This window comes from Camelus bactrianus, chromosome 5, assembly GCF_048773025.1.
Source record: "Camelus bactrianus isolate YW-2024 breed Bactrian camel chromosome 5, ASM4877302v1, whole genome shotgun sequence".
NCBI classification, from domain to species: domain Eukaryota; kingdom Metazoa; phylum Chordata; class Mammalia; order Artiodactyla; family Camelidae; genus Camelus; species Camelus bactrianus.
Window position 1 is genome coordinate 77968679 of NC_133543.1, and position 13705 is coordinate 77982383.

At 41.5% G+C, this 13705-nt stretch overlaps 1 protein-coding gene across 2 annotated transcripts in view; it reads left to right on the forward strand.

Moving 5' to 3' along the window:
• The window catches only part of MPP4 (MAGUK p55 scaffold protein 4), a 34561-nt gene that overhangs the window by 10716 nt on the left and 10140 nt on the right, over positions 1-13705 (forward strand). The window contains exons 9-15 of one of the 2 annotated variants that reach the window (XM_010971841.3): positions 474-670; positions 3415-3479; positions 5285-5302; positions 7980-8018; positions 9962-9982; positions 11986-12000; positions 13139-13180. In XM_010971841.3, coding sequence (XP_010970143.2) covers positions 474-670; positions 3415-3479; positions 5285-5302; positions 7980-8018; positions 9962-9982; positions 11986-12000; positions 13139-13180 — 397 coding nt within the window. The remainder of the gene's footprint in view (positions 1-473; positions 671-3414; positions 3480-5284; positions 5303-7979; positions 8019-9961; positions 9983-11985; positions 12001-13138; positions 13181-13705) is intronic. The other variant, XM_074364170.1, reaches the window with a different exon arrangement.

Below are 13705 nucleotides of genomic sequence, written 5' to 3' on the forward strand. Positions count from 1 at the left end.
TTTTTCAATACTGATGACAGGAAAGGCAAGTCAGGAAATGAACACAATAAAAGGAGACGGGGTACCAAGAAGTTAAGAAGTAACAACAAGAATGGTGAACTTTGGGAGAGGAGGGTATAGCTCAGTGGTAGAGTGTGTGCTTGGCATGCGTGAGGTCCTTGGCTCACCCCGGTACCTCCATTAAAATCAATCAATCGGTCTTATTACCCACCCACCCCCCAAAAAAGAATAGTGAACGTTTGAGCAAAATCCTCTCAGAGCTAAAAGATTCTATTCCCAGAGTCACTTTTTTTTTTTTGTGGCTCTTAGACTCAGAAAGCCTAAGAACTTAAACTTCAGGAAGGAAGTTTATTTTGTTGAGGATGGAGAGGAAGACAGCCCCAGTAGGCAGAGGAACGGGAGAAATGGTGTGAAGTCTCAGCAGCCCATGGGTAAGCATTCTTCTGATGGCGCCATTATGCACCTACTGTCAGATGTACGTCCGTGCCATGACCGAATACTGGCCCCAGGAGGATCCCGCCATCCCCTGCATAGATGCGGGGTTGCCTTTCCAGAAGGGGGACATCCTCCAGATTGTGGACCAGAATGATGCCCTCTGGTGGCAGGCCCGGAAAATCTCGGACCTTGGTACCTGTGCTGGCCTGATCCCTTCTAACCACCTTCTGAAGAGGTAAGAAAATTATCACTGCTGGACTCAGGAAATAAAAACATTCTCTCAGGCTTCTGTTAGTGCAGTTAAGATGAGACAGAGACAAACAGACAGACGAACTCACACACGGTGGTTTATAAATCCAAATGTCAACTTGTTAATGTGCCCTAAGCATCTTACATACCAAAGAGGCCAGACTAGTCATATCAACTAGAATAGAGCTAAAAGAACTTGGGAAACTAAATTAAACTTTAGAAAGTAGTTCTGACTCCCTCTATTCATCTTTCAAGGCTGAGTTAAAGACTTAGTTACTGAATCTCAACCCACCATCCTCACCTTTGTGCTACTGAAGTCCAAGGAAGTAAGGTTAGACAGAAGACAGAAAGGGGCCCAAGGCTCGGCCAGTGATAAGAGATCAGGAAGAGGAACAGGAACTAGTAGAGGAGACTGAGAAGGAATGACCAGTGGGTCAGGATGAAAATCAGGTCGGTGCAGTGTCTCGATCAGCTGTGTCAGCCGCTGCTGAGGGACTGACAACTGACTGTTGGATTTAGCACTGGAGGCCACTGGTGATCTGGATAAAAGCAATTTCAGTGGAGGGGTGGGGCCAAAATCTTCATAAAACGGGGTTTGAAGAAATTGATGGCACCAAGGAGCATGGAAAGTTCTTTGAGACATTTTGTATAGAGCAGAGCAGAGCAACAGAAAAGCATCTAGAGGGGAAAGTGAAGTGGTGAGAGGACTTCTGTGGTTGGGTGGATACTGCTCACGGGAACAACCCAGTGAGAGGGAAACTTTATGGTACAAGAGAAAAGATGACTGAGTTGCTGCTGTGGACGTACCTGAGCAGGCGGAAGCAGATGTGGTGGCATCTGCAAGCAGAGGGGTTGGCCTTATATAGGGTCACGAACAGTTCATCCACAGCAATAGTAACAGTAGGGAACCCGGAGTGTGGCACAGTGGAGGGAGGGGACACGGTGGGGCTTGTGGCCATTCTCTTCCATTCGCTCGTATTTTCTTGGTGAAATAAGCAGTGGCCTAAGCTGAGAGTAAGGGTGGGTAAGGAGGAACTGGGAAGGAGAGAGGAGAAACCTTCAAAACTTTCTATGAGAACAGGAGAGCAAATTGATTAAATACAGTGGCATCAGCATTAAGGGCCCACACAAGGTTAAAGGCCATAAATTTGAAGTGATTCTTGTCAGCTTCCTGGGTGGGTAGGTCTAGATTAGACAGAGAGTTAGATTTAACAGTAAATCAAGAGAGGGCCGAAGGAGTGGTTTTAGTGAAGGACCATGACACTTAAGCTTGTTAGGGAGGGAGGTGACAGGGGAAGGGTCAGTGGAAACAAGTGTGATCAATGGACTGTAGGTCCCGATGAGGTCAGCAGACTACTGGGGTTGGGAAGATAGGAGGCGTTGGTAGAAGAAAGAGATGCTGGAAATCGAAATTGTGGAGAGACTGTAGTTACTGGAACGGAAAGATCTAGGGTATGACAGTGGGAGGCAGAATGAGGCGGAATGAGGGGGAGGTCATTGAAAAAGAGGAGATAAAGGAACCAAAAGGCCAGGTTTTGGAAGGGGCATTTATGTGCCTAATAAAATCATCACATTGTGACAGAACAATGTTGAGAGCGTGGCGTGAGCAGGAATAACCTGAGAATGCTACCAGCAGAGTGAGGGGAATGGTACTCAAAGCGACAGATTCTAGGGAAAAGGGAGAATGGTCTGGAGATGGTCCTGCGAAGCAGGACACAGACCCCCACCTCCAAGCCCCATGGAGTGAGGGCCTTGTGCAGTGGCGCACAGACGCCAGCTCCCAGAGCCCATGTGCACCTCTTCTCACACCCACCGTGGGTGACGGCAGGGTGGCAGCTTGAAATCAGCCACAGTGGGAATATTGACACGAAGGGAATCAACCAAGCTGCATGTCAGGGTCCCCCTCCCCCAGAGCTGGTTCACCACGGGGGTTAGGAGAGGAAGGAGCCACCTATTGAAAGGGGCAGGGGAGCAGCAAACTCAGGGGGACCTGGATTTTAGAGCAGGAAGGTGAAGGGCTCCCTCAAAATAGAGGCAGACGTCTGAGAGATTTTGCTGAAGATTTACTACCAGATCCAGAGGGTGTGTGAAAGGGCTTCAGGGAGGGGCGGGTGGTGGACGGAGCCTTGTAGGGATTAAAGTGCAGAGGATAAGGGATGACCTGAGTTTTGGGGGCTAAGGACACACACAGGGATAAAGGCCTAATGAGATTAGTCCTCCTGGTCTCAGAGCAGAGAGTGGCTCCCATGGGGGTCCTGCGAGAAGCACACAGAAATGACAGGTTTTTGGATTAGCACACAAACAGAGGGCAATTGAAGGAGCAGAAATTCATGTGGCTCTAAAGGGACTGTAGAGAGCATCACAGCCAGGGAGGGAAACCAGAGCATGCGGTGAAAATTCCGAGACCTGCTGGAACAGGCTAACCTGCCGGAGAGGCATGAGCCATGGCTCCTGTGCAAAAGCCCTGTGAGATGCGAACTAGTGGTCATGGGCCAGATTTTCACTCTAAGCCAGCACGGCTCTGAAAAAGATGCTGTGAGGCAGGAAAAATGATAAGAAAGGCTGTGCATTTGGAAATGTATTTGACAATGTGTTTGGAGGTAAAATCTCCTTTTTCACCTGGGTAGAGGCAACAGGATTCTAGGAAACGTTCTGTCCCGGATCTATTTCACCTGGGTTAACCTGGGTTAATTTAGTTTCTCTTCTCACAGTGTATTTCTTTTTGCATAGGAAGCAACGGGAGTTCTGGTGGTCTCAGCCATACCAGCCTCACAACCACCTCCAGTCCACCATATGTAAGTGTGCTGTTGCCTTGGACCCAACGTGTGCAGGGGGGGGGGGGTAGGGCGGGGCGGGGGGGGGAGCCTGCCCCCTCTCCCCTGGGGCTGGCTTCCTGCCCAGCAGAGGAGCTTTAAAGATCCCCCCCCCCCCAATAACGTCTGGGCAGCCATCTGAAATCCTACCAAAGACATTCATTCCTTTAGATTTAGAAGAGCCTTTTGTTTGTGAAAATGCAAACATTCTTGTGTCAGTAACAACTTCAGTGATCACGCTCCCTGGCTTGAAGTCCCCCAAGATTTCTACAGCTAGTCTATACATACTGGCAAGCAAAGCTGCCTAGTGGCACACTTGTGTGTACCTTTGATGAATAAAGGTGGGCCCGAATTATTATTTAATGAGTGTAGTTTGTCCACCATACAGTGTTTTCAAATGGCAGGGGAAGAATGGTCAGCAAAGAGATCCACAGTGGTGAATGCTTGTGAATGACTCACTGCCTGATTGAAGGGTGCCCATCAGGAACTTGCTGATCAGGGCTTATGTAGGAGTTAGAGGAGGGGAAGAGGCACCGGACGAGGGAGAGGGACACGGCCAGGGGACTGGGAGGGCACTAAGGCAGACATAGTTTGGCCCATGGAAATTCCTCACCCACTTTACTTTGCACTTCTCTAAGTTGAAAATTATTATTAATTCGTTTGAAAAGACATGATGACAACTATAGAGACATCTCTGAAAGAAGACCCTCTTACACTGACACTCCTTTACACTGACAATGTTTTCATACTGCCTTCCAGTTATGGAAACATATTTCACATGGTCAACAGTAACAGCTGTTATCAAGAACATCTGTCATGGTACATAGTAATATTTTGGTTATTTCCCCTGTGCATTGCAAAGTTTGTTTGCCAGACCAAACCGTATGGAAGTACTTCTTTAACTCATTTTCCTATTTCCAAGACACCTGGAACTGCTAACTAAGCTTCCAATCAGTATCTGATAACTAGGAGGACCACTGGTTGACCTTTAATTTGCTTGCATAGCCAACATGCCATTTATATTAGACTTTTTGCAAAGTCCATCCTGAAAAGTGTTTGCAGCCCGTATTATTATCCTCACAAATCTCTAAGTCCAGGAACCCCAGGTTTGGAGCCACTGACTTAAAGGGACACCTCTTACGGGGATGTTTCTGATGGAGCACATCATTTTCTAAACGATTAGGGCATTTGTTTTTAGCTGTTGTAGATGATGCTGCAAATAAATATTATTTTGTATCTTTCGGTTCTGCTTGAATGTTACCATAGGAAAAAAAAATCTCAGAAGTGGCTTACTGACTCTGGAGGTATAGGCAACTTTATTAATCAAGAGTTACTGAAAAATCCCAGGGCTGTTAATTTACAGGTTGTTAAATAGTCATTTACTGAAGATGCACTTGTAGTTTTCATCCCTTTTTCTGTCCCTCCCTTCTCTTTCTCTTTTTCCTCCTTTCCTTCCCTCAAGATTTGAGTTCCTAAAATATAATGAATAAGTAACAGGAGCATTATTTCGGACATGTGTAGAATGCAACTCACATCGCTTATTGGGACAGATGGGGCAAGATTTGCCAAAAGCAAAGAGATCCCATTTCTAACGAGGCTCATAAATGTACTGGTTTCTACAGAATATTCACTTATCATTTTGTTATTAAATCTCTACTGAAGTTTTAGAGAATAATATTGGCACTTTGGTTTTCTTACTGTTAATTAATCTAAGAAACTACAGCATAAGCTATCAGGCTTGCTCTCTCTCTCTTTTTTCCCCGCTGCTATCATTTGTCTGCACCCAGCGATTTCTATGGAAGAAGGTAAGAACAGTATTTGGGGAAAAACTCATCTCCAAAGTCTCCTAAAGATTTCCTGTATTTTTCTCAATGCACTTCACTTCAGTTCAGCTATTTATTAAGTTCTTCCTGTGCCTAGTGGTGTGCTAATCACTAATGCCCTAATTTATAAAAACATGTTGTTCAAAAGAATGCACACACAGTGTAATTGTCCTTAGCACCGAGAGGAATGAAAGAAGAGAACCAGGGTTTACATGCTGCGCCAGAGTCTAACACAGCTAGCACATGATAAGAACTCAATGAAAGTTGTGAAACTGTTCCACTGTTTTGCTTCAATTGCTTTATATGCAATGTCTAAAAATAACCCTATAAAGAAACTGTTATTGTTCCCAGGGTATGGATGAAAAGACTGTTAATGTAAGAACATTGTCAGAAGTTGCAAGCCATGTGGTCTGGACTGACGTGTCTGTCTGTCTGTAGGCCCCTACGCCAGGGGCAAATGGGGCCTCCAGTTATTACCTCCCCCCTTCTCCATGCTCAGATACCCAGATGATTCTGTGGTGTCAAACACACACACACACACACATACACACACACACACACACACACACACAAACACACACACACACACAGAGCAAGAAAGCAAGATGCTGTCTGCTTGTGGAGAGGAGAGAAGAGAGAAGAGCAGTCCCCTCAGCCTCCACCCACACCACCCACAACACCCGCATTCATCCCCGACACTGGAGAGGGGAAGGGGAGGACCACGGCAGGCCTTGGGAGACGGCTGGTCTCCGTGGTCTTGCTGGGTAACCAGCCCACTGTCTTAGGCTGCCATTGTAAGATACCACAGACGGGGTGGCTTTCTTTCTCACAGCTCTGGAGCCTCAAAGTCTAAGATCAGGGCTCTGAGAGGGCTGGTTTCTGGTGAGACATTTCTTGCTGGCTCACAGACGGCTGCCTTCTCTCTGTGCTCACAGGGCCTTTCCCCTGTGAATGCAGGCCGGGTGGTGGGGGGATGGTGGGGGAGAGGGAGGAGGGAGAGAGAGAGGGTGAGAGCGATGTGATTTCTTTCCCTCTTCTTACAAGGCTACAAGCTCTTTTGGATTATGTTCCCAACTTTATGCCCTCACTTAACCTCAATTATCTCCTTAAAGGCCCCATCCCCAAACACAGTCATACAGGGGCTAGGACTTCGACATATGTATGCATTTTGTGGGGGATACAAATCAGTTCCCCCAGCTGACAGTGTGGAATTGTTCATTCTAAGAGACCAAAGTCAGTGGCTCTCTTATCTCGCAGAGTTCCATGCTAGAAAAATCGGGGCTGCTTGTGCTGTTCTTAGAGAAGCTCTCCTGGCTTCTGTAAAATAGGAATGACAATTGTAGTTTTTGTCTGCATTTTAAAGCAAAATCCTCCAGTTACATCCTAGAAACTAATGAATTCACTATTGTTATAAATAACTGATCTGGAAAATAATCAATGAATATAGGAATTGAATGACAGTGTTGAAAATCTTAGCTATGTCACTTGTTTATCTGTGCTCCTGCCTCTGTAAAACAGTATTATTTCATAAAAGTTTTCATATTGCATATTTTACTTAAAAACATTAATTAATGATATGGTCTTTAAGGAGGTGGTAATAAACTTATTATATTACTTTAAATATTACAGCTTATTATACAACTGTAATTTGTACGTTTGTATGAGACTTATTTATTAAACTACTGTTTATTGATTGCCTGGGAATTGCAGGGTACTGAGCTAGGCACAAGATGTACAATGCTGAAAGGAAAAAAAATTTTTTTTCTAGAACGTATTTTCAAATCAACTATTTTGATATTAAAAGGAAAATTTGATTCAGTTTAATCAATAATTTATCATGTACCTACTACATGGAAGACACTGTGCTAAGCTCTATAAAACATGTAAAAAACAGTTAAGACAGTTTCCACTTTCAAGGAGCTGTCCAGGAGGGTGAATAAGGCAAACACCCAAATGACTATATTACAAGGCAGAGTAGATGTGCAGTAGCAGAGAATTCAAGGTGGTAGGAAGAAAATGCTGTGCAGTCCATGGCAGGGATATGCATTTTGATCAGCGTTGGAGATGGATTTTGAAGGATTGCAGGCAAAGGGAACAGCATACGCAAAGGCACAGAGGAAGAACCAATGGTGTCTGCTTGAACCAGCGTGTAAGAAATATGAAAGAGAGATGAGCTTTCAAAGCTGAGTTTGGGTCACACTGTAATGAGTTTTGAGTATTAGGATGAATGGTTTTAAAAGTGATATTCTTTTATTCTCTTATATACACCCAAGCTAAAGGTAAAAATAATTATTGAGGACTTACCACATGCCTGAGCTTTTCCCGCATTATCTCAATCCTATCCTATATGGTAGGTATTATTACTACCCCCATTTATAGATAGAAAACTGAGGCTTAGAGGTAAACTAATTTGTCCAGCATTCAAAAGCCTATGCTTTAAAATTTTTAACCATTTTTTGTCCTGTAGCCTCCCCTATCATACGTTTTCATTTAGTTCAGTAGAGTCCTTTTCATCTCTCCAAGGAAGCAATAGTTGTAAAGAGTAACACAATTATAGAGTGGTCTCGATTTTATTGACATAAGTGTATGCACATGGAATTTTGTTTGTGATACTAACACATTTTAAGTCCAGTCTTTCCTTTTCTATGCTCTTTTATAGGAGATGACATGAAGATTGACGAGAAATGTGTGGAAGCAGGTAGCACTTCCTCTTGATAGATTTACTGCCAGGAGAAATACGAAGCAGCTCATCTATAGATTTTCTGAAGCAGAGTCAGGCAGAGGGGCCATAGTCCCCTTTTTCTGGAAGAAATGTGTAAAATAAATCCTCCCACCGCAGCCTTTATCTGTGGTTCTGACTCTTGGAAGGGAAGCACAGCTCTAGGAATATCTCCCAACTCCAGGCCAACATTTTTGACAGTGTTCTAGAAAGCAGTGTTTTGAAAATGATCACAGGAACACATAGTAACGTTAGGTGTTAACGTTTAGTAACATTCAGGAGGAACATCTGGAGACCACCAGTGCTCTTTGTGAAATACTATAAAATATTGAGATACCACATTTTTAAAAATCAAAATGTCTATTTTGTTATTGCCTGGTATCATCTTCTGGTAGATTTTTGTATAGAGAAGTAATCATGGGTTCCAAATTTTTGAGAAATACATAAAAACGTTTCACATTTCTATTCTTAAGTCTTTTTGTAAATTGGGAAAAGATTTTTCAAATTTAGTGGCACAGCCAAGATTGGCCCAAGAATCACTAGGGTTTTGTTGGGAGACTAGCTGGAGAGTCTCTAGTCTGATGGAAGAGTTTATCTTGGCGTTATAGGTTAATCTAGTTTTTAGAAATTAAAGAATGATATGAAATTTTAAATTCTTGGTATTTCAAACATTTACATGTATTTCCCAGAAAAACTACAGAAAAATACTGATACTTATTTATTTCTTTTACCAAGTACACATCCTGGTTTTATTTTTTTCAATTTGCAGTAATATTCATTTCCTTTCCATAATTTTAATTAAAATTTGCTTTTAGGTAACACATTCACATGTTTAAAATTCAAAAACTTCAAAAGTATATTCAGTAAAATTCCATCTCTCTTCCTGTTCCCCTACTCAGTTTCTTTCTTGAGGCAATAAATATGCTCAGTTTCTTGGGCATCCCTCCAGATGTATTCTGTGCAATGATGTAAATTTTTTTCCTCCTCTCTGACACCCTCATTCTCACATCTTTTTAAAACACACAGGCATGTACTCTTTGATGGTACGCTACTTACACTGTTCTATTCCTGTCTCTTTTACTTAATATTATGTATCTTGGAGATGATCCCATTATAGTGCATAAAGAGCTTCCTCATATATTTTTTTAAAATAGCTTATTAGTTAAATAAGTTATTGTGCTTTTATACAATCACTTATTAGTAGACATTTGAGTTATGTCCATTTTTCTATTATAAACAGTGCTACAATGAATAGCTTTATAAATACATTGTTACACACGTGAGTAAACTTTAGCTGCATCATTGCCTGATCCAGGGATGTATGCCATGGTAATATTGCTATATATTTCAAATTGCTCTCCATATAAATTCTAGGTTCTTTATGCTTAATGTATCTTTAAAACCCTAACAAGACTTGTTTTAACTTATGAGGAAGTTGGTTTATCTCAGGTCTTTCTGTCACCTAAACAAGCCTACCCAAGTGAGACATTCATATACTCACTCTCCTTGTCACATTCCCCTTGCTTTTGGACCCCCACATCTTCAGGCAAGCCTCCAGCAGCAAAGCTGTACAATATCCAACAACCTACTGGAGTTTACCATGACATTCCACCTTTCCCTTCCCACTGAGCCTCTGTTTAATTTTATTTTTCTTATTCTCTTCTATTACTTTATTTGTTTATTTTCAGCTCTTACTCGATCCCTCTTGTCATCACAGCCCAATTGCTTAGGACCCATATCTCATTTAAGGCTTTATGTGCCATAGAGACACCTCTGAGTTGGCCTTGATTTAGGAAAAACATTTTAAAGGTGGTGTGTGTGCAGAATCACAGGATCAGGGAATCAGACTGCTGAAATATAGACTCAGTATGGATAGTAATGCAATGACACTTTTGGTTTTTTGCCTCCATGGAAAACCTTAGATGAAGAAACATTTGAATCTGGTAAGTAAAAAATAAGTATTTGGTACTGATTTTTAAATCTATATTCCAAATTTTGTATAATTAAAATACTTTTTAGGGATATGATACAATAGACATATATACGCCTACTTCAACTAGGCCAGTTTCCTGTATATACAAATAAATCTGGCCTGTTATTACTTATCAGAATACTTTTTATTCCAGTGCCCACTTGTTACTTTGCTCTTCTATTTTTCTATACTTCATAGAAGGAATATTTTATGATCTTCCTACTTCCTTTAAATCTATGCGTCTTCAGTATAACTGGTATAAGTATTTAATAGTTTCTTCTGACTTCTAAAGAAGTCATGCCCAAAGCTTTATATTTTGAAATATATACTTTTTGAAATAAATACTTTTAAAACATAAATTACTTCCTTTTAATTTTTCCTTTATGTTACATTTAGAGCATTGCATTGGTTTTTAAAGTATGTTTGTTAGATTATATCTATGACTTTCATTTTGTCAGAGTAGAGATCATTTCAGATATTACTTATAAAAAAGATGGCATTGAGACAGATGGAGCTGGGAACTACTCAGCTAAGTTATTTACTTACTGTGTATGTTGTTTCTAAATTTCCTGTTTCCAATTAGATAGTTGGCCTGTTAGGGGTAACTGAATGGTCTGCATTTAACTCAGTGTTTGGATTTGGTTTCGTTTCAATTCCTCTGGATTATAGTCATTCTCCTTTGCTCTGTTTTGCAAACTCATCATTTTGCTGAAAGACAGTCCACATGCTAAAGCCGTGGTTGAGACTCAGAGGTCTCTGTGGTGTCTGTGAAAGGAGAGGCAGTGTTGAGAAGTGGTCAAAGTCACGGGCTGGAGTCAGATTGTCCAAGTATGGATCCTGGTCCATTACTTGCTAACTGGGGGTCCCCATCACTTATCCTCCGTGTCCCTCAGTTGCCCCATGTCTAAAGCGGGAAAAATAATGTATATAAGTAAAGTGCTTAGAATGTAAGTGAATAAGTGTTAGCTAGCACTATTATGAAAAAACAACAGGGGCAGTCGGCATGGTCCTCTGATAACAGCTCTGCCAAGGAATGCAGATGCCCTTAGTTACCGCAGAGCACACCTTGCAGACTCCTCTTAAAAGAGTTAGAAGAGTGAGAATGCTCCAGTGCATTCTGAACCCAGCTCACTTAAGAGCTCAATTAAGGAACAACTGGCACCCAGCTGGCATTTTTTTCTAGTTAAATAACCCTTGACATTCATTCATGATGTTTAATTCTGTTCCTTAGAGCACTTAGTAGGCAGTTAAGCTTCTTCAGTTTTGGTCCAAAGTCTTCTCTGAATGAAGTACCATGTGACCTCCTTGAATTTCCCTGGAGGTGATGATATTGCCTAATTAAGAATGCCATTTGAAAAATAAACAAAAACAAAAGCCAAAAAAAGCCCCCAAATAAACAAAACTAGGGACAGTGGATGTCTCAAAATATCTAGAAAACAGTACACTCTTGAGTTCATTTGCAGCGGTCTCCAAGAGTGGAAATGTGGGACGGGTCAGGAATGAGGATGCCTGGGCCAGAGGCTGCTGCAGCGCCTGGCCCAGTGCCCCTTCCACCCCATCCACCACTTCACTTCACAGGCCTGCAGCCAGATGGCCCCTCGGAGAGCAGGGCAGCGAAGGCTTGAATCAGCTGCCTTTCTATGATTTCTCTCTTTCAAGCCCCATTCTGTGCCAACCAAGTGGAGAGGAGTCTACATGGAGAGAAAGCCTCAGAAAGAGTCTAGATAAGCAGCTTGCAGGAAAAGTTATTGTCCACTGAGCAGGAGCGGCAGGTCCAATGAGTTTCTGAGTCTCCAGTTGCGCGTTGTTTGTACGCCTTGGTGGCTCCTACCCAGCTCACACCTTTCTGTAAGGGTGACATGAATGCCTCACTTGTGTCATTTGTCTTTACTCTTATTTGTCTTTATTTTGCCAACTTGATCTTCTCAGCTTAACTTTTTAATGCTCTGTTTCTTCATTTACCCAAATATCCAGAGGAACTTTCAGAAGGTAATTGCTCATTTTTATGTCCTTGGTAAGGCAAATAGAGCTATGTTTGAGGTCTTTCAGTTCCTCAACATGAATACTTGATGAGATACACTTTAAGATAAGAAATGATATTTTAAGGGTGAAATCAGTGATAAAATATTCAACTTCACAGAAAATACTGTAAAATGAACATGAAAGTAATTAAGCTTTGTGACTCTATCCTTAAGTAAACATTTCCTTTAAACTTATTGACAATTTTCAGTTAGAAAAAATGTGCTTACTTCCCAGAAGATGGAATTGATATTGGTGCGTTTTCTTTATATCTTCAAATGTGTGTTTAAACACAAAGGTTAAGAAAAAAGGTACGTGACTGTTCCTTCTATGAACAAATGTTCTTTCTATATTATTTTAATGATCAGAACAGAATTGTATTAAGTGAAAAAGAACACGTTAGTAAAACCAAGTGTGTTCCTCAAAGTAGTGTTGTAAAAAGTAATTTGCAAAGGATATTTTTGTAACATTTATTCCTGGAGTTTATAACAATTTTTCTGAGATCCCAGTGGAAGCAGAGACCAGAGCAATCAGCTCTAGATGTTTCAGAGCCACTGGGCACAGTTTTCCTTACTTTCATCTCTCAGAGTCCTGGACAGTCAAAAGCAATTGGTAGCCATAGAGCAAATACCAATTCTATACAGAATGAACCATTTCATAAGGGAGAAGATAAAAACCCATCTCTAACAAAGAGATTAATTGTAGAATCTACAGGACCTCATATCTACAAGTTAAAGCCAACACCAGTTTATCTGTTTCCTTTTTTAAAAATCAGTTTTCTTTGAACATATTTAAAAATGTGTACCCCAATTTTTGTCTTTACTATGACTCAATATCTTTCTTATAACTTTAAATAAGCCTAGCATAGCTTTTTTCCCCCCAACCCTTGCTAAATTTCTGAAGAGCGTCTCTGTATAGTCTGGTGTGTGTGATAGGATGGAAAGTGCTCAGGACGCTCTTCAATAGCCACCCGAGGATAGACTCAGCGGTGCTGCCATCTACTGAAATACTGTCACTTGAAGATTTGCAGACAATTTCATGCATCTGTTCTAAGTAAACGTCTCCCTCTTCTCCACATATTCTGTTCCTGCCACTTGCTGTGTTCCAGACAAGGAAGAATTTGTTGGCTATGGTCAGAAGTTCTTTATTGGTAGGTAATGATTAATAAGAGGTGGGTCTTTGTCACTTGCTAAGTTACATTCATACCATTATGAATGAGCCTGACTCTTCTGAAAGCTTCTTTTGCTAATGGACGTTCCCAAACTAGTACCTTGTTCTGGTTTCTCTCTCTCTTTCTAAAGTCAATATTGTAATGTGTTGATCATTTATTATAGTTCATCTGGTTTACACTGGATAGCTCAATTATTTATCAAACACAAATCTTTTGTTTTCTTCCAGACTGTTCCATACTGTATTTCTCTTACTCTAAAGAAATCAATTCTCTGACTACTAAACTTAGTTTTTATAGCCCCATTTCCATAATCCGTCAACTGGGCAGAGCTTCCTGAAGGACCAGGCACATTCACCACTCATTTAAAACCATGCTGGGCTCCCTCCTTAAGGGAGACAGTGGGAGAACAACAGGGCTGCAGAGTACATAAAATAGAATGTTGGTTCCCAGACCTGGATGCACACTGGAATCATCAGCGAGCTTTAAAACAAACATGGAGCCACT